General features: G+C 43.2%; 1 protein-coding gene across 1 annotated transcript in view; it reads left to right on the top strand.

The window, feature by feature from the left end:
* The first annotated feature begins 1,767 nt into the window (after positions 1-1,767).
* LOC104869637 (zinc finger protein 791-like) overlaps positions 1,768-1,955 on the top strand; it is a 20,582-nt gene continuing 20,394 nt past the window's right edge. The window contains exon 1 of the mRNA XM_010634988.2: positions 1,768-1,882. Within this exon, the coding sequence (XP_010633290.1) occupies positions 1,880-1,882 (3 nt within the window). The 5' untranslated portion in view covers positions 1,768-1,879. The remainder of the gene's footprint in view (positions 1,883-1,955) is intronic.

Here is a 1,955-nt window from a genome sequence, read left to right as displayed (position 1 = left end):
CGTGGCCGGCTCCCAGAAAAATAAAAATTTAAAGTTAAAGAGAAAAACCTATTCAAGCTAACAATCATATTCTGTCAAGCGCATTTCCTAAAGCTAATGTTAATGATTTTAATTCCCTGCTTTTGTTTTTTTGGGCTCACAGACAGGGGACAAAGGTCTGCTGACTTGAGCTGGTGGTCAGCAGTCACATATTGATGAGTAACAGGTACCACCTATAGGATGTCTCAAAGGTCACTAAGACACTCCGGATGAGCAAACAGTTTGTCAATTAGCTTGGGCTCTATGTCTGGAGTCTCTAATTTACAAGTAGATTCAGATCCGGACTCCAAACAATACAAGAGTGATTCACATTCTTAGGCCAGGGCTGGAACAAAGGTCGGGGCTGTGGCTACAATGGGAGGGGTTCAGGACACTGTCTCCTAGGCCCTTTGCCATTTAGCAAGGGCTTGTAATTTAGGTCCCACACCAGATCCATTTTTGAAGTGGGTTTATATAGGATTAAGAAAACTTTTTGCTTATATAGTTTCTATTTTTAGCTCTCACTTATCATTGGATAATTAAGGGGTACTGGGAGGGCTTTTACATATCATTGGATAATCAAGGGGCACCGGGAGGGCACTTATTGGAAAATTACCTAATGCCTACATTCGCAAAATCAATTCCTCTTTTTATTAGATCGTCTGATTTTGCAAGCTAAGATATCAGTAGGTGGCTATCTATGTCAGCTATAATTAATTCCTATGTCAACTATAACTAATTCCTATATTAATTAAATCAAACAGAAAATAATTCATCTTGGGATCTTAAAAGAGGAACAGAAACAGGGTGGAGATGCCCTAGGATACTTTGCCCTTAAAGAGGAACAGAAACAGACAGACTGTCACATAGAATGGAATTTTACAGAAAGGAATTTTTGCATTTACTCTATTTTGGGTAAGGGGCATGGAGCCCACCTTGACCTGAAAATTTGGTCTTCACACAAAGACCGTATTTTCTGACTCTTACAGAGAAGATCAGATCTTTGGCTAACTCTGAGTTCCTCCCATCGCAGGGTCAAAGAACAAATTTAACAAGGTCCTTGAGCCGGGCGTGGTGGTGCACGCCTGTAATCCCATAAAACCAGCCTGGATTACACAGTGAGTTCCAGGTCAATCTCATCTGCATAGCTGAGGCCCTGTCTCGGAAAAGCCAAATAAACAAACAGACAAGAGTCATAGATTGTATCAATGCCTCAATGGTAGAAGAAGAAGTTATTTTTCCAATGTCAAATGCCAGCGGGCCGTGGCCGGCTCCCAGAAAAATAAAAATTTAAAGTTAAAGAGAAAAACCTATTCAAGCTAACAATCATATTCTGTCAAGCGCATTTCCTAAAGCTAATGTTAATGATTTTAATTCCCTGCTTTTGTTTGAAATTCTAGAATTTATCAATATTTTGTCTCGTGAGGGATGTGACTGTTTTGAGGCGACGAAAGGCTTTAACCAATAAATCAGTGAGGGGTTTGTTTACAACCTTTAAAAATGAAATTAAAATTCAAAAAATATATTACCCTTCCATTCTGGACCAGCAGCGCTACAAAGCAGGAAATCCGGGCTGAGAACGCCTGTGGGTGGAACCCTTTGGTCCCCAGTGAGACAGGAGAGCAATGGTTTCTCCTGTCAATCAGGACTCAGAGGTCGGCGTCCTGAATCTCTAGCCAATCAGACTTCAGTATAGGGCGAGGTGAACTGTCCAATGAGAGGCGCTTTTCTTTAACTTCTCTTCTGGCGCACTTGGTTTGAGACTGGGACTGAGCAGTCTTGTGGCATCGTGTGTTACGCTGTGAACTCTGAGGACTTCAAAGGCTCTAGCGAGGACCCCAGGACACCCCGGAACCCCGGCATGGTAGTGTGAAGCGGGGCATCGGGGATCGCGGGCGCGGGGCGCTTAGCACAGGCGGGAAGCGGCGGGACGACCC

This window comes from Fukomys damarensis, unplaced genomic scaffold (genome assembly GCF_012274545.1).
Source record: "Fukomys damarensis isolate Sample0158 unplaced genomic scaffold, DMR_v1.0_HiC HiC_scaffold_37, whole genome shotgun sequence".
NCBI classification, from domain to species: Eukaryota; Metazoa; Chordata; class Mammalia; order Rodentia; family Bathyergidae; genus Fukomys; species Fukomys damarensis.
This window is presented reverse-complemented; position numbering and strand designations above follow the sequence as displayed.